Source organism: Adiantum capillus-veneris, chromosome 10, assembly GCF_014529385.1.
Source record: "Adiantum capillus-veneris isolate H3 chromosome 10, ASM1452938v2, whole genome shotgun sequence".
Taxonomy (NCBI): Eukaryota; Viridiplantae; Streptophyta; class Polypodiopsida; order Polypodiales; family Pteridaceae; genus Adiantum; species Adiantum capillus-veneris.
Window position 1 is genome coordinate 114,627,484 of NC_140940.1, and position 22,458 is coordinate 114,649,941.

The window sequence follows — 22,458 nt, forward strand, 5'->3', positions numbered from 1 at the left end:
CCATGGGTCTTTTCGTCTACCTACCAATCTTTCACTTTCATTGACCTTCACCACTTTCATTAACCTTCAGTTCATCTTTAACTTTCATTAACCTTCACCACCTTCAATTAATCCACCACAATTTTCTCACATCTCCACCCTGTAATCTTTTGCTTGAGATAATATGTCCAACATGAAAGTGACAATAACTTGGAAGGTTGGTGGTTAGATAGTCAACCACGACATTCAGTTGAAGGGAAACTCATTGTTGCTTAGTGCTTACTATTTGTAGACTTTGCTGCCTCCATCTTGCCATTTTCAATCACTATCTGCTCTTATTGAAAGTGATTGTGGCCTAACAAAAGTCTTATTGTAACCATAGTGGGATATTGAAGGTCATCACCATTTCTTAATAGATGGATCTTTGTCGAGCTTGTTTGAGATGCTTCATTTTTCAGACACATTTATACAAGTATCTGACAGTGAGAAAGAAAATGATAAAGAGATATCTAAAGATGTTTTAAGCATTTGCATCTTGAAAGTAGCGGTGATGATATTGGACAACTCAAAACTCAGTCAATCGTCATTTGGATTCAACAAAATCCAGGGGCAAAAAAGTTAAATGATCTATTAACATTATGTGGAGCTCCTTTGCAAGTTGCTGAACTTTCACAACATTATGATGGAAATTTGTGCTTTGAGTTGCCTGCGACTCAGGATAAAACGAAACAAATGTCAGGGATGGAACAACGCTTTGATGGTCACTTGTGGACTCGCCCATCTGTTACAACCATGGCGATATCATGCACAATTCATCTAAGCCACTGTTCGGGATGCATGCAATGCAATTATTCAACATGTCCTCATTATATTAAAGCATAAGAATTTAATAATAGAGATTTTCATGGATATTTGGACAGACAGGTCAAGAAGGACTACCTTGCAATGGAAGAGAAAACAACAATAACTTGTCATTATTGCAGAAGGTTGCTACTTGTGTTGCTGCTTGTCCTTGTAAAATCTATTATGTTTTGCCTAGAGATGGTACAATGTCGCCAGGACTGGCAATACATGTTGGTAAACATTGTCATAATGTTAAGGCAGGAACCTCCAGGGCTGCTATTTCAAGAGTGCGGAAACTGGTAGGTGCAGTACTAAAAAATGAAAAGGGTGGCCCAAGAAAAATTCAAATGTTGGTGGCTCAACAACTTTTGCTCCACTCCTTGATTGGTGAGGAAGTTGAAGTTACATCCGATGTACAATTCAATGATCTTTTGGAAGAAATGATGCCACTTGTTCAAACCAAAGTGTATGAGAAACTCAATTTTGTTTCTTGAATTTGTTATTTTTTTAACTATTATGGATTTAACTTTCTTGTGATGCATCATGTAGATTTTCTTCAATTGTTTCTAATGAGAGGAAGAGTCAAGGTGTTGTTATTGCGGATGGATATGATAGTATTTTATTGCTTCAAAAAAGGTGCATGTTTTCTTTTATCCATGGGAGTAGATTTCCTGGACAAGGTGAAGAGGATGACAAGTACTTCCTATTTAAAATGTCCACTAGGGGACCAGGTTCTAGGATTGATCTAGTAAATCGGATTAAAGGGGCTGAAACTGGTGACTTAAGAAATGCGTGGATACATTTTGATTTTACCCATAGAGTAGATGGGTGGGCAACAATGCCATGCTCAGGTTATGATCCAAGGTAATATTTAAGTATTTAAATATCTCGTATTTTTTTCATCATTAATAAGAGAAGATGTGTGAAAATATTTATGTTGAATATCTTGCAGCATACGTATACGATCACTGCAAATTATTGCTATATGTGAAACTAAAGAGGAGGATGAAAAGACTCAAGTTGTTTATTGGGAGAACCTTAATTCAACAATGGAAAAGTACGGACATGGTGCAACTGACTTTGCAGGTTTTATGTCTGATGAGGCTGGTGCAAATTGGAATGTTATTCGAACAGTCTTCAATGGCGGGCTAGATAATATCATGGAGGGACGTGAATGGTCATGCCTATTTCATTGGGAGCAGAGTCTCCACAAATATGCTAAAAAGTGGATACCTCAACATCTAACAAATCAACACATTGATATGTGTGAGGAATGGAGAGCTTGTAAGACCATTGTGCTTGTATCTCAAAAGGCACTTTCAATTAAAAAATGGTGGAGACAACATCTATCTACAGAGAGCATCACAAGAATGAGCAGATGGTTTAATTGGTGGGAGCAACAAATTTCACAATGGGAAGGAATTGGAACAGATGTAAGTACCTTTATCACAATTTATATTTTTAGCAAAAATTTAAAAACTTTGCATAGATGAAATTTATAAATTTCATCTATGCAAAATTTAAAAACTTTGCATAGATGAAATTTATAAATTTTAATTCATGTTTGTTTGAATTTCATAGGCTGGTCTAAGTCCATGGGAGCGGGCACAAATTCCCAATGTTAATCTACCAGAAAGTGTGCATGCCAGTTGGTTAGCGGGTGAAGGTGGAAAGAGAAAAATATCCTTGTATGATGCGTGTGTAACAGATGTTATAAACTCATATATTCAATGTGCAAAGCGTTTGGGATATACTAATGGACGTTATAGAGGAACGAGTCCCACAATGGAGACCTTTCTTTCTTGAGTTGAATCTCAACAAAGTCCAACTTTAACCAACGTGGCCCATCTATTACACGAGGCTGTTGCAGGGACTCCAATGTATGTGCAACCAATTTTGCATGGACACAAAGAAACAATACAATGCAAAAAGAGGGGTAGAACAGGAACAAGTAGCTCCCATTGGCCGGAATATGTCATGGAATCTAAGCAATGAAACCATCGCGGTTGACCCAAAAAAATCAGGTTTGATACCCAAGGACTAGGTATTTCTAACATTCCTCTGCAAATTAGTGACATTGATGATGATATTGGATCTCAAAAAGAAACAACCACACCTTTGTCATCTCAAAGAAACAATGTGTTTGAGAGTGATGTGCCACGCACTCAGTGGGCCCTGAGGAGAATGCCCATTTGAAGTCAAAGAAAGTGTTTTGGAATAGTAGGGAGAAAAAATTATGACAATATCTTGCATATCGCTCTATTGGTCTTGTTACTCCATGTATATGGTCCGAAAGAATGTTCAAGGGTAAAACAATTGAGCAATGGTTATGGTTTTGTAATCATGATATTTTGCATACTCGATCAATCAAAAGACAAGTCAAAGATTTACCTCCTGCTCCGAATGTTTGGCTAGTAGCAAGAGGAACAGATATCTCCACACAGGAACTTGCAGCGCTGCATCAGAGTGGATTTAGGACAGAGAATTCAATGGCAAATGCGCAACCTTCGGCTGGAGACTGTGAAGAAGGTGGTGGAAGCTTGCGGAAGAAAAAGTGGAGGCATGGAATCTCTAAAGAGGCCATGAAGAAATTGGAAGCATGTAATTGTATGACAATTATATTTTTGGATGAAGTGAAAAGGTCTCAAGAGCATGTAGTTTTCTGAGTTCTCACTGAAAATAGTTATGAGATTCATATAAAAGGGAGTCCAACATGCATGTGTCCGAATTTTCAAAAGCGAGAGAAGACCAACAAATCCTTTTTGGCATGCAAACATATGTATTATGTGTACACGAAAGTGCTTGGACTTGAACCTAAGGAACACATGATTATTCATCAGCCAACCCTCTCACCAATGGACATCACCTTTATTCTTAGACAACCAAGGAGGATTTCTCTCTCCATTTAATTACAACTGGTTTGATATGCATCTTTCACTAAACTAGAATATTGTTCTATGATATTAAAGTGTTTTTCTACATTTATTTTAGTTTATTTCACTTGTGATTATTTATCTTGGAAAAACAATATTTATGCAGCACAAGATTTCAAATTTCAAGCAAAAGCTAGAAGCAATTTGCAAGCTATTTGGGAGAAAATTACTTGCCTTTTAGAGTGACCATTATATTTATGGAATTTATGCCTTTTTTGTACTCTAATTTTGATCTTATTCTGTGGTAGTTTAACAAATGTACTTACATCCTCAAACTTACGTTATTTCAAAAAGCTCAAGCTTGAGAAAAATTGTATTGTCTCTATTTGGCATGATTTTTAACTTTATCGCATGTATATATGATGTGGATTATTTGACTCTGAAAATAGTATTGTCTCTATTTGGCATGTTTTTTGACTTTATCGCATGTATATATGCTGTGGATTATTTGACTCTGATGACATGTACTGCGAACATATTTAACTCTAATGGCATGAGTTGTGAAATGGTGATTTTTTTGGTTTACATTTTCACATCGTTATGCCCTCTTGCTCTCTCTCTCTCTTTGCATAGTGATATACAACTCTAGAATTTTACTTTGTCTCTCTTAAGATTTTAAAAGAGGATTTATGATCTCTTCTTCCAATGGTAACGTGCACAGATACTATCTCTCTCCGTCAACCACACATATATGGAGTCTTATGATGATTGAAAATTACATTAAATAGATACTTTATGCTATGATACATGTTTGGTTAAAAAAACTCTAAAGATTACTAAAATTGTCAAAAAAACATGAAATGAAAAACTCTCAAATGTTAAATCCCCTTGTCACATAGTCTATTTTGGTCCCATGAGGTCAAAGATAAGATTTGGGCTCATTTGGACAAAAATATAAATAATCGTGATTATTTACATTTTCATCAATTTGAGCATTTTTTTCCCTTTCCGATTGATTGTAGACATGCTATAGATCCTCTGTGTCAGATATGGGAGGTTTTGGATCAAAAAATGTAACAAATAACTGAAAATTTGGAATGAAGAGCTTTTAGTGCGTTTTTTGACAAAATCTGAGAATTATTAATTTTGGGCTTATTTTTGAAATGTGATATGAGGTAGATGTGTACTAGTGATAGGTGAAGCATGATGATGATTTTCAAGCCAATTTTACAAAAAAATAAATAATTGTGATTATTTACAGTAGTTGAATTTTATGCTTGAAATGACAATTTTATGACCTACACATCTTTATTGCATCTAAAACAAGTCCTAAAATGAGTTTGCTAAGATTTGGTCATGTTGGCATCACTTTGTACTCTTGTCGACTCTGAAATCACTCGTTTTTGTTATCACTTGGTGTGTAGATATGTTTGGTCATTGTGGACTTGTCCGCTACATAGTCTTGATACTACTCATCCAATTTGGATTCATTCAGAGTCAGTTTGACTCTATATGTCAAAATTGACGCTTTGTAGTGTGCGAGCTATTTTTTGATGTTAGAGGGCTTTCCTTGACTATTTTTTTGAAACCATCTAGGTACATTGTTTATAGACTTTGTCTATGCTGCCCGTGGAGTCAAAATTCAACTTTGACATGTGGCAAAAACCTAGATTATTTACTTGGAGACCCCCTTGACCCCTGCCAAATGGTCATCTAATGATATGAAAGTTTTCTATTATCTAGGAGCATGCTACAGTTCAAATCTTGTCCAATTCGGTTGAGCTGACAAGCCGCTATGGTCGTTTTTGTGTTCTAGGAGTCTGCACACAACTAGGATTCGATGGTGGTTTTTCTTGGGCCCTATACCTGCTACCCGACTGCATAGAAATGTTCTTTGATGAGTTTAGAACTTACCCCTCATGTCTTGTGTGAAACGACACTGAAAATGGGTGCTTGTGGACTCGAGAAATCGCGCGCGAAGAAGGTCAAGAGCTCTCTTCTCCAAGGGTGACTAGTAGAAATGAGGTGATTCTGGGCTAACTAAGATATCTATACTTGGACTTCCCAAACTACTTTTCCTCAGATTCCCTGTTAGTCCTAATACGCCCTGAAATCTACGTTAGACTCAAAAATTTCCTCAATGCTATCTTATCTTTCATTGTGCACTAAGCAATGCATACTCTCTGTTCTGTGCCTTGAGCTTCCTTTGTCTTCTCCAAGCTGTGTGTGTTTCCCTGCAACCCTATTTCCAACACTAAGGGCCTTATCCTTCCCAAAGTACGTAGTCAAGCTTGGTGATTCAAATAAGAAACTTAGAAGAGAGAGCCTCCAGATACGGATTAGGGTTTAGGATCCAAAGGCGATTAAGAGATATAAACAATAAATTGTGGCTCTGATACCACTAGATAGGGATTATGGTGGATAAGCCATTTATGCATTCATGCAACTAATACATGTATTTAACAAAGATCTTAATTAGAAATTAATACACAAAGCAACGTAGAGAGCATTGATGCAAAAGTAGACTTGGTTAATCTATACTATATATGAAGCAACTTAACTTTTTCAAGGAAGGAGAGACCCTCCATGTGTTACATTCTACTTCATTTCAAAGAGAATCTTTAAAAAACATTTAATTGAAAAATGCAAAAGTGAAAGATAGGTACTAGGATGGTAGAAAATGAAAAGACTACTGAGGGAGTCTTGGCAGTGGAAAGTCAAAAAGACTTTAGTACTCTATCTAAATTTATAATACTTAAACCTATGGTTTTTTGGAGTCCATTTCACTCCACTCTCAATTTCAAAGTTGACCACTAGCTTAACTACTTTTATTTTTGAAAATCATTTGAAAGGAATCTTTCCTTTACATTTTGAAAGCCATAAAGAATTTTTCTCCACAATGAACATCCCTTCAGAGGTTTGCAGGGACCTTTTAGGTTGTAAATGATCTTTGATCTCGATGCTCAAAGTTCAAAAGCTAGATGCAGTATTTGTATGCGTGTGTGTGTGTGTGAGAGAGAGAGAGAGAGAGAGAGAGAGAGAGAGAGAGAGAGTGAGTGTATGCATGTATTTGTATGCATGTGTGTGTGTGTGTGTGTGTGAGAGAGAGAGAGAGAGAGAGAGAGAGAGAGAGAGAGACCCATTCTCTCGATGTGTGTGAATATAAGAAACAAAGTCGATGTGTCATTCCCCAAGGTGTTGGCACATTGCACAAAGGCTTTCCACATTTGCATTGCATTAATGAAGTACAAGGAGATCAACAATTCAACGATAGGAGTCCAGCAATTTGTTATGGATGTCTTGCACGCATTATGTGTGTATATGTGTGTGTGTGTGTGTGTGTGACACACACACACACACACACACACACACACACACAGAATGCATGTGTAAGTGAGTGAGAGAGAGAGCACCATTCACTACAGCCTGTGTGAGTGATTGTTTGTGTGTGTGTGTGTGTGTGTGTGTGTGTGTGTGTGAGAGAGAGAGAGAGAGAGAGAGAGAGAGAGAGAGAACAAGGATGTGCAAGCCCAAGGTAGGACCGTAGGAGCAGACCTCAATAAATGACAAAGGTGGATGATAGGAGGAAACTCCGACAATTCTCAGCTATTTTTGAAGGTTTTTTGCACTAGATTTCTTTGAGCTTTGTCAGTGCTCTCACCTTTGCAAAATTTGTAAGTGGGATTGCACTAAATCTAGGTTTTCTAGAGTGTTTAAAGGCAAATTAGAATTTTCAAGGCCAATCTCAAAATGCTGTAAAGGGGGTTACACTAAATCAAGTTGAGGCATAATGCTTTCTCCTAAAAACTTAGAAAACTTGTATATGAGAAATTTTAGTGGCAACTTGATTATATTTGAAGGCTTTTACACTCAATTCTCTATACTTTGTAGGTTTTCTCACATTCAAATGTATACTTCATGATAAATTTCAAAATATGCAATGAGATTACACTAAATTGAGGATTTTTCAAGCATTTGGCTATACTATACCTTTTTCCAAACATTTTAGAGAAAAATTTACTATATTTGAAGGTTTTTGTATTAAACTTCTCTCCACTTTGTAGATCTTCTAAACCTTAATTTATGTTGTCGAACCTTTGTAGTTTTTTTTAATGCTTTTAAGAACTTGATTGGAATTAACTCAAAAAGAATACATCGAGACCTTGGCATATCCTTTGCAGAGGGGTCTCCAACCAATACACCATATGCACACTTTGACCCAAAACATACCTGAACATTTTTGCAAGTACGCTATATTTCTATCAAGGACCTATCTTCTTCTTCTCGGCAAGCCACTTCCTCCTGCTTGAAAAAGCCATTCGCAATTAGAGATAAATCTCAAAAAATTTAGATGGGATTATGCTAAGCCTAAGTTTTTTCCTCCAACCGTTGTGGGTGTCCTAACATTGAAATCAAATCTTATGAGTGTGTGGCCCTTCCTATGGAGAGAGAGAGAGAGAGAGAGAGAGAGAGAGAGAGAGAGAGAGAGAGAGAGAGAGAGAGATCTGCAACTAGCAAGTAGACATAGAAAGAGAAAGAGTGAGGTGGGTCATCGGGACCAAGACCTTGATCAGGATAGCTACTAATGATCATAAAGAGGCGAACATGGGACAAGCACTTTCCATTGGTGGGGAGTGCTTGGTAGTAGAAGATGGGTGCTCAAGGCAATATGTGTGCATGGGTTTGCTTAAGCCATTTAGAGTTTGGTTTGGTAGCAAGAGAGTAAAGAGCTAATGGCTTAGGTGGGAACAATTGTAGCCACTACTCGGACAGACTGTGTGTGTGTGTGTGTGTGTGTGTGTGTGTGTGTGTGTGTGTGAGAGAGAGAGAGAGAGAGAGAGAGAGAGAGAGAGAGAGAGAGAGAGAGAGAGAGAGGAGACCATTCCATTGTCCAAACTTAGGGGACGTATTCTTCTCCATGCTCGCCCCCCCCCCCCCCCCCCCCCCCCCCCCCCCCCCCCCACATTAGCAGCGATGGCACTTCCCTGTACATGAGAGCACTATGGGGGACTAACATATTGAGAGATATTTATCTGCAGGTTATGATGGTGATGTATTAATTGAAGAAAACGGTTAAAATGGGTTCTTTTCTTGCAATGGTGAATACAAAAAGACCTTAATTGGGGATGCAAGGATGTAGAGCATCTTAACATTGGATGCATTTTGGCTTCTTCTATGGCTAGCAATGTTGTTTTAGCTTCTAGGAGCCATTGCCGTCAACTACTTTAGGTTCACATATTCAGAGAATATGTAGATGTTTTACATCTATCCTAAGGCATGTGTGTGTGTGTGTGTAAGAGAGAGAGAGAGAGAGAGAGAGAGAGAGAGAGAGAGAGAGAGAGAACATAATTTTAAACAACATAGGAACAATCCAAAAAGGGGTATTGCTGTGTGTGTGTGTGTGTGTGAGAGAGAGAGAGAGAGAGAGAGAGAGAGAGAGAGAGAGAGAGAGAGAGAGAGAGAGGCATTGTTATCTTCCTAGAGTGATTCCAAGGACTACTGTTTCATTCTCCTCACACATGGGCATGCAGATACACACATACACACCTACCTATATATGACTTTGTGTGTGTGTGTGTGTGTGTGAGAGAGAGAGAGAGAGAGAGAGATCCAATAACCATGATTTTTTTGGCCACAGAAGCGTGGGGTTCACATACTAGTATGCATAAAAGTTGTAGATCATAAGCTCTTTTGCAGAGCTAGAAAGAATAGTTGAGTTGTCCCACATGAAAGCACATTTGGTGGCTTTTCAAAGCTTTACACATCATTGAGTTGATGCAACCAAAATCATGTCCAAAAATATCTAGAGTAAAGTCTTACACATTTTGAAAAGGAAATAAGGAGGCGAATCTATCTTGAGAGATTCGGGACCTCTTTGCATATGAGTTCACAACGGGAGGCAAGGCGTGCTCTCTTCTCTCCCTCTGTCTCAAATTGCAGTAGGGACGAGAGGCAGGGCTCTCTGCGTGTGTGTGCGCGCGCGCACACATGCACGCGGGCGTGCAAGGCAGGCATCTATGCGGCTCAACCCGTCAAGTTGCGGGCTCACCATACCAGTTTCTCTCTCTCTCTCTTAAGCCAGGTTGGGCTTCAGTCTTATGATTTTTGTGTATGTATAAAAATGGCATCAAGAGTTGTTTTTGAAATGTTGTTTCCGACAGAGGACGATGCCTCGAAATTTATAAGGAGATTGCTTTGCAATAGGTGAAGGGAGTCGCAAGGCTAATAAGAGGAAGGCAACATGGCTAGCAACAAGGGTGCGTGAGCGATGTGAGAAGCAAGACGGTGTGGAGAGGCTTCAAGGTTGATAGGAGGGGGCGAGGCCACGAGTGAGGACGAAAGAATCTTTTAACTAATAGAATTTGTTAAAAGAAGAGAGAGTAGGCGTGCCCAATTCTGGTTTGGGGTGAATTAAGGGGAATATGAGGAGATGCTCTTCAGGCTTTAGGGAAAAGAGAGTCGGGGGCGGCACGTGGCGGAGAGAGAGAGAGAGAGAAAAGAAGAATTTTAACGTTGCGGGAAATATCCCACGAGGAGAGCTGTGGTCTTTTCCATGTTGACAGCGAGGGCGAGACAAGAGGGATTTTTTGCATTGGTCGTCTATCGTCTCCGCGGAGAGGGGTGGAGTGTGCAGGTTCGGCAGGGGACGGAGGTCTATGTGCTCCATTACGATGGTGAAAAGGCCAAGCTGTTGTGCAGGAAGTGGCCTTGCTCTGGGCTGGACGCGATTGAAACGGATGCGCGGAGCTGGAGCACATGGTGTTCAGAAGAAGGCGGGGGGTTGGAGGGGGGCTCCGTCCTCAGTCGGTATGGAGCTGTGGAGCACACGCAAGAACGCAGAGGAGAAATCGAAGTATTTTCTTTTGCTTGGCGAGGGCACTGCGGATCTGCCGAGATGCCGAGATTCGGGTTAATTGGGGTGTAGACCCAGTAGACCCAACAAATGAAGAAGAGGAGAAATCGAAGTATTTTCTTTTGCTTGGCGAGGGCACCGCGGATCTGCCGAGATGCCGAGATTCGGGTTAATTGGGGTGTAGACCCAGTAGACCCAACAAATGAAGAAGAGAGAGTAGGGAATATGAAATGCACAAGTTTTATTAGGAAAAATGTACTACATCATTGCTTCACATCTATAATCACCTGAGGGATTCACCTCCACTATGACACATGGTTGCAAACAAGGCCTAAAATTGACACCTGTTTTTCCTGTCAAGGGCTGTTTTCCCGGTCAAACCACGTGCTTAGAAAAGCCTCCTGTCATTTGGCATGTTCATGTCTCACACTCTCTCACACAGGAGAGCGCGCATTCGAGTCTCACACTGCTACGCTGCGCAGGTATGATGACAGATGATCATCTTCCTCATGTGGTGTTGTTTCCCTTCCCAGCGCAGGGCCATATCAACCCGGCCCTTCAATTCGCGCAGCTTTTAGCCTCTTCCCTTTCCCTCTGCAGAGTCACCTTCATCAACACATCGCACAACATTGCCAAGCTCAGGGCCGCTCATGACTTACACCTTGGCCCACGCATCCGTTTGCAACCCCTTGCAGATGATGGGGAGCACGGCCTTGGTCATGATTTCTTCGAAAAGGTCGAGAAAATGGGTGGCTTGCTCGAAAGCCTTCTGCTCAACCTGCTTGCACCGAAAAAGAGGAGCTGCGTTGAGCTCAAGTGGAGAGAGGAGCAGGAGGAGGAAGAGGAGGGTAACAATGGCACAGGCCATGGTGGTTCTGCAGATGTACGCGGAAGGTCAGATCTTGAAGACCTTCAAAGAACACCTACTTGTAGCCATGGTCATGGCAACCTTGCAAATGCCTGCATACACAGAGAATCACACGAGTATTGCGACGAAGACACGGCCACCTGGCCCCCACCTGTTTGCATAGTATCAGATATATTTCTTGGCTGGGTGCAGGACATAGCTGACAAGCTCGATCTGCCCAGGTTCATTCTCTACACACCATCCCCTGCTACGCTGGTACTCATGCTCTCATTGCCCAAGATGATTGGCCAGGGGCGCTTGCCTTGCGACAAAGCTTTGGATGTGGCTAACAAGGAGCCTCTTAACCTCCCAGGCCTCACACACACTCTTTGTCTTGCAGATGTCCCCTCCCATCTCCTTCTTCCACCCTCTGCTTTCATGTTCAACTATTTTATACGTCATAGCAAGCGCATCCCTGATGCGGCTGCTGTCCTTCTCAACACATTTCCAGTGCTCCAAGGCTTGGCAGTGGATGTGGCTCGATCTTTACTTAATGACTATCCATGTATGTGGGATAATCTTCTGCATAAGCATGATTTACCCAGAGTAATTCCTGTCGGTCCACTGCTTCCGTCGAGTATGTTTGATGAAAGCAGGATCCCAAGAGCTCCTGTATCCAGGGCAGGCGGAGCCGAGGACGACATTTGCTTGCAATGGCTGAAGAAGCAAGAGCCTTCCTCAGTTGTGTATGTATCGTTCGGGAGCATGGCGGAGCTATCCAAGGAGCAGATTCATGAATTGGCATGGGGCTTGGAAGCTAGTGGGAAGCCCTTTCTGTGGGTGGTGAGAGGTGAGAGTGCATGTTTTCTGCCTTCAGACTTCAATGTCGGAATGCAGGATAGTGAAATAGCAGTCGTCGATGTACCGTTGATGACGGATGAGAGAGCACCCAATCCTGACAATTTGCAAACAAGCTCCTACATGAGCACAAACCTTGGGAAGGGTCTAGTGGTGTCTTGGGCGCCTCAGCTTGATGTGCTTTTACACCCTTCTGTGGCTCTATTTCTCTCCCATTGTGGCTGGAATTCCACTCTAGAAGCCATAAGTGCTGGCGTCCCCGTGTTGGGCTGGCCCTTATTTGCAGAGCAGAAGATGAATTGCAGGTTCTTGGTGGATGAGCTCAAAGTGGCCATGGAATTTTGCAAGGCAGAAGGGGGCCTTGTGGGCAAAAAGGAAGTGGAGAGGGTAATCAGGGAGGGGCTTGAGATGGAGCGGGGGTATCATATGAAAAGGCAGGTTCTCGAGTGGAAAGTCCGGGCTAGAAATGCAGTGAAAGATGGTGGTCCTTCTCAAGAGAATGTGAAAGCTTTTGGGGGTCTTCTTGCTTCACTACATATGCCTCTATGAAGAAATGATCTACCCAGGTTCTCAATTTTAATTGCTCTCATTTTATCTGACTTCAAAGACAAAGAATTAGATAATTGTCAAGACACACAATGCCTTGGATGGCAATTCTGGCCTTTTTTTTCTTCCTTTGTCTTTCTTGTTCACACAGAATGGAGGCAATAAAATATTTGGAAAAAGCGCAAAATTTTGTTTACTAATAGGAGAAGCGTAGCGGTAAGGCTTGTCACTCGTCATGTGCGCGTCTGTGCTCAAGCCTTGCAACCCGCATTTTACGTTGAAAAGTGAGCGATACTTTACTTCTCCTCGGAGGGGGTCGCCCAATTTTGGGTGGGTCCGGAGAATTGCTTTCATTTTGTTGCCCAATCTCAAGCCACCAACGGGGGTGCCCCTCTTTCTGCCGTCGCCTCGTCTGAACGCGGCCTTACTAAGTTCGAGCAAGCGATTGCAAAGTAGACAATAGGAGTTTTAAATGCTTAGTGTGACAACAGCTATGGTTGAGATAAAGGTTGTGATATGTTGGCCAAGCTAAATGCATGTTCAAGAGAAAAGTAGACATGGTGTGCAATGATAAAAGTAACAAGTATTGGTATTTAATTTTCACGAGTGGGACTCCCGTTGCCTCCATCAGCGGTGTGGCCTACGGTACCAAGAAAGAGAATTTACCAAAGCTAAGAGCTAAGTCCCCTTATGGACTGATAATTTTAGTGGTATAAAAGGGTTAAGGCTTAATGTGAGTCCAAGTCACCTTTAAGAGGGGTCCTTAAAACTTGAGTTCTCATTTGTTAGTCTTGTTGAAATATCAGTATGCAATTGAAAAAGAACTCAAGACGAGCACCAAGCTTTCATAGGAGGTGCGTCGCGCGCACGCACACAACACTTGCACCATAATCGACTCTCAAAAGTATTAAAAAAACTTTTGGTTTGTGTGCATAGCTAAAAGAGTTGGCAAGAATATACCAAGGGAGAGGTTTGGTACACAATTTAATCCAATAAATGCCACCAAGAGATAATTTTACACAAGGGACCTATCCTTTGATAAATTTACATAAGGGGCCACCCAACATTCAAGGCAAGTAGAGAGAGAGAGAGAGAGAGAGAGAGAGAGAGAGAGAGAGAGAGATGAACTTTGGGTACTTGTTGTCGGGGGATTTGTGTTCGAAGGTGAGTCAGAAAGGCGCGGGGCTTCTGGCTGTGAGAGGTGTGAGAAAGAGAGTTGCAACAGACACAATCGATATATACAAAGCTTAAAACTGACAGCTTGAACAAGATTCCGAAGCTTGATTATCCAAAGCGTACAATTAATAGTACCGTTGATTAAATTAAATGTTAATTGAGAAGTTTAAGCTCCATACATCAGTTTAATATGCCTTAAAACACATGATAATAGAGAAAATAAAACTTTTGCTATCTTGATGATGATAATGTTGAGGTCCATGATGGTGGTGTTGTTATGCTTTCTCCTTTACCTTAATTGACCTGTCGAGCTTGCCTTGATAATATTCCTCTCCTTCATTCTTTCCCTGCTACTTCAAGGTTGAGAGAGAGAGAGAGAGAGAGAGAGAGAGAGAGAGATGGTAGGATTAGAGTGGGCTATGGTGGCTTTGATTAGATTGGCTATGGAAGTTTGGATTAGAGTGGGCTATAAAAGCTTGGCTTTTTCTTCTGATACAGTAGAGAACGAAAACTTCAATATCTCTTGATCGGTGTGGAATTAGCCTCTTTACGTGAGACACAAAAATGCTCAAAACGCCGTTTCCCTTGTCCTTTCGTGACCCATTTTTACCAGAAACCTGTTTTACACAAATTTATAGACTAAGACTTTTTTGGCCTCCCTCATGCAGAGGTGTGAAGTCTCTCACACACTTTTACCACTGACCACATGTCTTCCTCTACCCAAGTTACCTTGCATGTCCTAAGAGCCTTTTCACATGTAAAAACCTTTTCTTTAAGCATGAAATCTCTACGCTTAGGCCTTCATAACCACATAAAACATACACTTCCTGGATCTCTTTGCTTGTTCTCGAGTCCTGGTGATTTCTCAATAAATATGCAAGCTTCAAATAGACTTTTAGCCTTCTCTTTGCTCTTTTTCCCATCATGGAAAGCAGAGCCGCACGATATCCACCTCCTCTAAACCTGCACAGTCTCCAGTTTGTGCCAACCGGTCTTTAATCTATATCTGCTATAATCACCTTAAGCTGCTTGCCATCATGATCACATAACTGGTAAGTACATGTAAAACAAAATAGGTCTTGAACCATATCATCAATGGTCTAGCTCAATTATTTGGTAGCTGTCCATCGCAAATCTTTGATCCGTATCTGTCGTGTCTGCAAAGCACTCAATTATGAAGAATCTGTTTAGTGAACCCCGCCAGACTCAAGTGCTCCAGTTAATGATGCACACGGCTTGACCATCAAGCTCGCTTTAGGGAACCCTGTCAAGCTCAAGTATGCCTTACTATGTCTGTACAGGGAATGGCCGTCAAGTCCTTTACTTCAAGTTCTGGTAGTAGAACCAACTCAAAAGATGTGAAGATACTTTATCAATTGTCCAAAGATGTCAGCTGGAAGCTAGCCATGTAAGATTACTGAACACAAAATCCAAAACTCTTTTCTTCATAGCATAAATCCAAAGACAAAACCTAGTGCCAAGTAACCTGCTACAAGAAAATAAATGATATCCTTGAATCTGCAAGTTGCACTTTAGTAGCCCCTACGATCAAATGGGATAATAAGAAATAGCCCCAATAGTGGAGCAGCATAATATCCACACGAGCATACATTTCTTGTATCAATTAGCATCAAACATTTCTGGTGTGGGTGTACTATTCTTGGATCAAATAGCATGCAACCAAACTATATATCCACAAGTAACCATCTGTATTGAACCTGCTTTTGAAGATCCTTAGAATCTCCTGGATCAAATACCATTAAGAGGACATAGCATTGATGGGCCCCACAATATACTAGAGCATCACCTAAAGCATAGTGCATCACCCACATTCCATGAAATTTGGCAACTTAAGCTCGTTACCAGAAAGCGTGAAAGAATTCCGACTCCCTTTTATTGGCAGTCAAACCATCATTGACATAAGCATCATTAAATAAAATGGCATCCAAATCCTACCATAATTGGCATATTGTCCAAGGAAATGAAAAACCCTGTGAACTTTTTGAAGGATCAAGGATGATTTAGCATCATCACCCCCTCTAGATTCATAGCCATTATGAAAAACCTTGGGACTCTCTAGACCTGTATCATCATAGGAACTTTTACTTGTGGATTTTAGCTTGATCATGAAAATGGATTTAGCCTGTACATCTTCATCCATAGCATCCTCGGAAAAATCACTCTGCAAAATATCAACATTCATCAAAATTGTAGGATTTATCTCCTCATGCAGCCCATGTATAAGTATAGATGTAGAATCTTTGTCGATATCATGTTCACAATCAGGATGAGCTAGGCAATCTTCAAACTCATCAATATCGTCCTCTGCTTCCTCATCTGCATCCATGCTACTTAGCAATCCACCATAACACTGTGAAGGTTCATCTGGCACCCCCTCTGAAGGCATACCCTTAAGCATATCTTGTGACGGCTCATCAACCTCTTGTACTTTTTCAGGTATTGTGTATATAATAGCTTTATTGATGCAACCATCTGCAATAAACCTGTTGTCCTGCTCAGCTATAGTGCCGATAGACCCATTAGTAGCCTGTAGTGGCTCATCTTCTTGATAGATTTTTTGAGAACATTCCACGCCAAGGTCAGTAGCTTGAAAAACAATTGTTGTACATTCTAGCTCTTCACTAGAACCATTATCGGAGGTAACTTCCATGCGAGCAATCTTTGAAAAAAAATCATATATTTCTGTTTCAGCATTAAATTCATTGTTTACCTTTGCTAGGTTGCTCAAAATGTGGTTCTCTGAAGTTGAATCTGCTACTTCCAAAGCTTTATTTGCCTTGGCTTTACTCCTTGCAGAAATATGTTCCCAAAATTGATCATAATTAAGACACTGCATCTGATCCCCTTCTTCTTTATAGAAAACAGTCTGGCTTCGTTCTGTAATCTCCTTCATTGCCAACTCGATAATCCTTGAGCTTTCATGAACAAACCCATTTGCAAAATAGTCCCACTGTGTGGGATATGCATTAGGAGAAACTTGGACTCAATTTTGGGCCCTGTAAGAAACGCCAACTCAGCATAGAGAGAGGTAATTATGAAAAATGCAAAAGTTTTTTCTTGGAACTCTATTTCTCATAGTACATACGTAAAAGTTTGCTCAATCACTTAAATGCATGCTCGTACAAAATGCTTTTCGAAAGTCCAACTTAAGTGTATACAAAAATCCATGTCTGTGAATCTTAATGAGTGATGTGATGTGCGATGAGAGAAAACACATAAGAGTTGTTTTCAAAATACAAAAATAATACCACGGATGCATCCGGAACGTCCAAAAACCTTAAGATAGCTCTTTAAAACGCTGAAATCTGACGTCTCTAGCTCAAGATATAGCATTTTTAAGCATCCGGAACGTCCAAGCTCAAGATATAGCATTTTTAAGCATCCAAGCTCAAGATATAGCATTTTTAAGCATCCATCTTGAGCATTTTTAAGCATCCGGAACGGTCCAAGCTCAAGATATAGCATTTTTAAGCATCCATCTTGAGCATTTTTAAGCATCCGGAACGGTCCAAGCTCAAGATATAGCATTTTTAAGCATCCATCTTGAGCATTTTTAAGCATCCGGAACGTTGGACGTTCCGGATGCTTAAAAATGCTATATCTTGAGCTAGAGACGTCAGATTTCAGCGTTCCGGATGCTTAAAAATGCTATATCTTGAGCTAGAGACGTCAGATTTTAGCGTTTTAAAGAGCTATCCTAAGGTTTTTGGACGTTCCGGATGCATCCGTGGGCTTAAAAAAATGCTATATCTTGAGTTAGAGACGTTAGATTTTAACGTTTTAAAGAGCTATCCTAAGGTTTTTGGACGTTTCGAATGCATCTATGCGCTTAAAAAATGCTATATATTAATCCTAGGGCCTCCTCAGGTCAGAACCAAGCGAATAGAGGTCCCAAAGACCCCTCAAGGGCCTCTATTCGCTTAATTCTGACTCCTTCATAGTTTTAAATAGTACATATCAATCACTATCAAGTACGATCTGTTTGAATTTAAATTGCGAGTACTTCATAAAAAGGTGATTGATACTTGTGCGAGATGCACAAGTACAAGTACTTCACTTTATAGGATAGCAACAGCGGGTCATAAAAAGGCGTTCGGCGCTTGTGCAAGATGTCATTATCAAGCGCTTTACTTTTTTGATGATAATGACAATTTCACCAAAATGGTTTTCATGGACATTTTCAAAATGAGAAAAAATATTTTTTCAACGTAGCGTTAGCCTTCTTCCTATTGGCTAAGGAGCATTCTCTCACTAGAGCTAAAAGGCCCGAAAATGAGTCTATTTCTTTCCTAATGTTTCTGCCAGTTCTCGAACCTTATCTTTAAATTCGAAGGTTATCACTTCTTCAAAACTCGAAATCATCCGATCTTCTGGAATTCCTCGGCTCTTCATCTCCGCTCTATAGCATGCAAAGAGTCCATCTGGATCATGTCCTTGAAAAATACCACAGTGTTCATGTACGGCATCAAGTGCCATCTCCACTGCATCATCAATCTGCTTTTTCATCTTCATAGCTTTTACTTCTTGCAAACATCCCTAAACTAAGCCCAACATTTTTGGCAGATCTGCAACTGTTAGATTTTTATCAAATCTATTAAAATTGAAATCTTCAATAAATTGCATCAACTCTTCTGGCATCTCCATCTTTACCTCCCACCCCGGCTCGTTTCGCGTCGGGTTCACCAAGAATGTCGGGGGATTTGTGTTCGAAGGTAAGCCAAGAAGGCGCAGGGCCTCTGGTTGTGAGAGGTGTGAGAAAAAGAGTTGCAGCAGACACAATCAATGTATACAAAGCTTAAAACTAACAGCTTGAACAAGATTCTGAAGCTTGATTACCCAAAGCGAAAAATTAACAGTATCGTTGATTAAATTGAATGTTAATTGAGGAGTTTAAGCTCCATACATCGGTTTAATACGCCTTAATACATATAATAATAGAGAAAATAAAACTTCTTCTATCTCGATGATGATAATGGTGAGGTCCATGATGATGATGTTGTTATGCTTTCCCCTTTACCTTAATTGACCTGCCAAGCTCGCCTTGATAATATTCCTCTCCTTCGTTCTTTCCCTGCTGCTTCAAAGGAGCGAGAGAGAGAGAGAGAGAGAGAGAGAGAGAGAGAGAGAGAGAGAGAGAGAGAGAGAGAGAGAGTGAGTAGGATTAGAGTGGGCTATGGAAGCTTGTCTTCCCCTCCTGATACAGCAGAGAAGAAAAACGTGAATATCTCCTAATCGGTACAGAATTAGCCTGTATGCGTGAGACGCAAAAATGCTCAAAACACCGTCCGTTTCCCTTGTCTCCTCGCGGCACATTTTTACCAGAAACCTGTTTTACAAAAAATTTCAGACAGACTTTTTTGGCCTCCCTCATGTAGAGGTGTGAAGTCTCTCACACACTTTCCTTTTTACCACTGACCACATGTCTTCCTCTACACAAGTTGCCTTGCATGTCCTAAGAGCCTTTTCACATATAACAACCTTTTCTTTAAGCATGAAATCTCTACGCTTAGGCCTTCATAACCACATAAAACACACACTTCGTGGATCTCTTTGCTTGTTCTCGAGCCCTGGTCACTGCTCAATAAATGTGTAAGCTTCAAATAAACTTTTTCTCCTTTCCTTTGCTCTTTTTCCCATCATGAAAGCGGAGCTGCACGACACCGCTTCATCCTATGCATATATCTTCGCCTTGCACTTTTTGCTAAGATGTTGCACTGACCTTCTTTTGGTGCATCCCGCTATCTATCTTTGGCCTCAACATGATAGAAGGATTCTAGCCTCCATCAATTGTTTCTTCATACCACTTATCCCCCCTCCCCTCCCCAAATTAAAAGATAAGAACCAAATATCTTAGAGCATTGACTACATGCAAGCGTCATTTGTGCATAGCGCGCTCTCTCTCTCTCAAACATGCTTCACTATTTATCTATTGACTCATTTGTGTGTCAAGTGTGCCACATCAATTGCATCCCACTTTCTTTAAGACCCTTTGTCTAGTAATTTCGCTCAAGCTTGGCAAGGACAAGACTTGCAAGCAGAATATTGGCAAGTGTTGAGCTCTAGCCCGTTTTCACGCATGATAAATGCACCAAATTAAGTAAAACCTCTCTCTATCTCTGTGTGTGTGTGTGTGTGTGTGTGTGTGTGTGCAAGATTGTTCCTATGGCCAATTCTCTTCTTGTGTGTGTGTATGTGGGGTGTGAGCGCACTCGCACACACACGCACATAAGTGTAAAATGCTCTTCTATCAACCTTGAAAGGTAAATTGGATAGTAGGTCTTGAGGAATATAAAAGAATTTTTCCATACTACACCGATTTAATTCGTATTTGTGAGTCATCTATTTTATGTGAGGTATAATCTTTGCCTACGGATGCAGACATGATGTGAGATATGTGTTAGGTGTCACATAATAACAAATATCCTTAAATGTATGCAAGATTGTCCTTTGGATATCCTTTGAACGTGACAATTCCAAGCATAGGACGTTCTGTAAGTGCAAATTTTAACTTAGGCTAAATGATTGAATTATGGAAGTAAGAGTTGAGAAGTTAGCTTTGGTAATTTGATGGCTTTGTTGATGATGTGTTGAGGCAGTCTCGGGCGGGCAACGAGAGAGGCGACCACTAAACACCACTCAAGGATCTCGTGTTGCTCATTTGGGGCTGGGGCAATCATAAGCAAGAAAAAAGAAACAACAAGACCACATCCAAAAAAGTCAAGGGACACCATCTAGTTATGGGATGCGAACTAGGACGCAAGAGCGATTTTTTCACGACCAAGGGAAGGCGCAACAAAACACACACAAGCAATTTCACACCAAGACACACACCAAATGGAACAAAGCGAGTTAGAGCAAAAGAAAGAGCGAGAGGAATGCAAGTTGTTTGTTACGGTGCTATCATGTAGCTTGCACAAGATTAAGATAATGCTTAGTAAACTCTAACCATTGCCATCACACACACATTGTTTTAGGGTTGTGGGATGCCTCTCATCACCATACTCTCTTATAATGAGCACGAACTTGACAATGAGAACACACTAATCACTTACTCAAGCAAGCTCAAATGACAAAAATTTAAGATACAAGTCACCTTGCATTTGCCCATAACTCTACACAAATCGAAGGACAACGATTTTGAAGCCAAGCATGTCTTTGAAGCACCAAAACCCGGCTCAATTGTTGATAGGGGAAGAGCTTGTACAATAGTGGTTCAAAACAGGAAAATCACGCTCTCTCACTTTGCAATGTGTAGCACCAAAGCTTCTCTCACACCAAGTGTGAAGCTCACAAGGTGATGACTACACCTAAGTCTTTCCTTACGTCTATAGTGTTGGAGTGCTATACGAGAGTTTGGGGGTTATTTACAAGAAGGATAGGGGTCTATTTATAAGTTGGAGACCATTCATTAAAGTTATTGATAACCTTATTTACAAGCTAATCAAATCAAAATTAGGAATCCTTTTGAATATCAAAATATTACGGGACTTCTTTGTCTGCTTGAGTCATGGATGTGGACTGAAGAGAAAGGCATTGTTGATGGTAGATAGAGTGAAATGAGAGAGAGTTTCTACTATGTACATGTCTATAGGTGAGGTGCCTTTTAAGGTTAGGTCAATGGATATTTTGTGTTAGTAGGTTAGTGGTTAGTGTTAGTAATCACTAGAAAGTTAATGATATATTGACAATGCGTAGAATGAGGTGGATGGTTGAAGGAAGATGGGTAAATGAAGTGAGGGAATCCTTGTGATGGTGAAGCGTTGAAGAAGTTTTAAACTTACTTGTGTAGGTTCTCCAAAGTGACTATCGATCCTCTTCTTCTTCTTCTCTTCTTACGTTGTTGTCGCCAAGGTTGAATACCATGATGAAAGTGACGATGTTGGTTGATGAGAATCCCTTAGTTTGCAGAGATAAATCGAGGTTTTAAATGCTGGATTTTATGTATATAGAGAAGAGGTAAAAGGAATTGTGATTTAGAGGTAATAGAGAGAGGCATAGAGATGTTGTATGCACATGTAGAGTTCATGTGAGAGCTATGGAAAGTGAGATGGAAGGTTAATGGTGAAGAGGGTGAGAGAAACCATGGAAGGTGCAAGTTTTGAGGGAGAGATAGACAAAAATGAGTGTGTTTGTGTGTGTGTGTGTGTGAAAGTATGAAGGAAGGTGAGAGAAGACTAAGGTGACCTGTGAGAAAAAGTGGGCAGACTAAGGTCCACAAAAAAAAACCTATCTCACCGGTGGCAACTCCAAAAAGTATAAAAAATTTTGAGATGATTATTCAGCTTGTGAACTAAATTTTTCATTGTGGTTCTTTCCTCAAATGTAGAGTGGAGGTGGACGCCAAAATTCCCACCAAAATGTCTGTTTTTCCTCCTAATAAGTCTTTGGTGGCTCCTCTTTTGTTGAATTTGCATATTCTTCCAAGAATGAGCCCCTCCTTGCATGAGAGCATGACTTAATAG

General features: G+C 40.6%; 1 protein-coding gene across 1 annotated transcript; it reads left to right on the forward strand.

The window, feature by feature from the left end:
- The first annotated feature begins 10,820 nt into the window (after window positions 1–10,820).
- LOC147449486 (UDP-glycosyltransferase 85A5-like) lies at window positions 10,821–12,978 on the forward strand. The gene has a single exon (XM_086521932.1). It carries the CDS (start codon window positions 10,856–10,858, stop codon window positions 12,800–12,802), a length of 1,947 nt encoding a protein of 648 aa, XP_086378058.1. The 5' UTR covers window positions 10,821–10,855; the 3' UTR covers window positions 12,803–12,978.
- The last annotated feature ends 9,480 nt before the right edge of the window (window positions 12,979–22,458 follow it).